Genomic DNA, 1,056 nt, shown 5'->3' on the forward strand with positions numbered 1-1,056 from the left:
GTAAAGGCTGAGGCAAAGAAAGTATTCAGTGCTTCAGCCTCTCCCATGGCCTGTGGCATCCGGACCCCTTTCTCACTGAGCAACGTGCCCAGGTTTTCCCTAGTCTTCCTTTTGTCCCCTATGTACTTAGAGAAGCCCTGGCCAGATTCAATTGCCTTTGGGATTTACCCTTCCTGATTTCATCCCTGGGTGCTTGGATGATGGGTCTGTGTTCCTCCCAGGTTACTCATCCTTGCATCCACCCCCTGTATGCTTCCTTTTTTTGTTTAGGTTTATCCAGGAGCTCCTTGTTCATCCACACAGGCCTCCCAGCACTTTTGCCTAACCCCTTATGCATTGGGATCATCCAGTGTTGAGCTTGGAGGAGGTGATCCTTCAATACTGACCAGCTTTCTTGGGCCCTTCTTCCCTCCAGGGCCTTATCTCACAGGACTCTCCAGGCAAATCTTTGAAGAGGCCAACATGTGCTCTTGTGAAGTGCAGCTGCTTTGTACCCTGCTCCCTGCCCTCAGGATCCTGAACTCCACCAAGGCTGCGTTAGACCTTCACCTTCCCAACAAGCCCCTCATCTTCTGTGGCTGTGAGGTCCAGCAGAGACCTCTCCTCATCAGCTCCTCTGTTGCTCGGAGGAGGAAGTTCTTATCCATGCCCTCCAGGAGCCTCCTGGGTTGCTTACCTCTTGCTGTCTTGTCCCTCCCGCAGGTATGGGGGTGGTTGAAGTCCATAAGCACCAGGACCTGTGAACGTGAGGCTGCTCCTGTCTTGTCCTAGAGGGCCTGATCCGCTGCTTGTTCCAGGCAGTCTGTAGCAGACACCCACTGCAGCATCACCATTACCTGGCCTCTCTTCAGTCCTCTCCCATAACCTCTCAGTTGGCTCCTTTGCCTTCCCCAGGCTCTCCATGTGCTCCAGCTGCTCTCTGACATAGAGCACAACTGCTGGGAGAAGAGGGGAAGGTGGTGTTTTCATTGTTGGTTGCAGGCTGTTACGCTGTGTAACTGAGAGGCTTCCTGCACTCAGGGGTCTCACAGAATCCCAGCATGGCAGGGGTTGTCA

At 53.6% G+C, this 1,056-nt stretch overlaps 1 protein-coding gene across 1 annotated transcript in view; it reads left to right on the forward strand.

Annotated features, from left to right (window-relative positions):
• LOC104541055 (rab-like protein 6) overlaps positions 1-743 on the forward strand; it is a 43,037-nt gene extending 42,294 nt beyond the window's left edge. The window contains exons 11-12 of the mRNA XM_010185018.1: positions 513-580; positions 703-743. Coding sequence (XP_010183320.1) covers positions 513-580; positions 703-743 — 109 coding nt within the window. The remainder of the gene's footprint in view (positions 1-512; positions 581-702) is intronic.
• Positions 744-1,056: the final 313 nt, after the last annotated feature.

The sequence above is a fragment of the Mesitornis unicolor genome, unplaced genomic scaffold (genome assembly GCF_000695765.1).
Source record: "Mesitornis unicolor isolate BGI_N332 unplaced genomic scaffold, ASM69576v1 scaffold2985, whole genome shotgun sequence".
NCBI classification, from domain to species: domain Eukaryota; kingdom Metazoa; phylum Chordata; class Aves; order Mesitornithiformes; family Mesitornithidae; genus Mesitornis; species Mesitornis unicolor.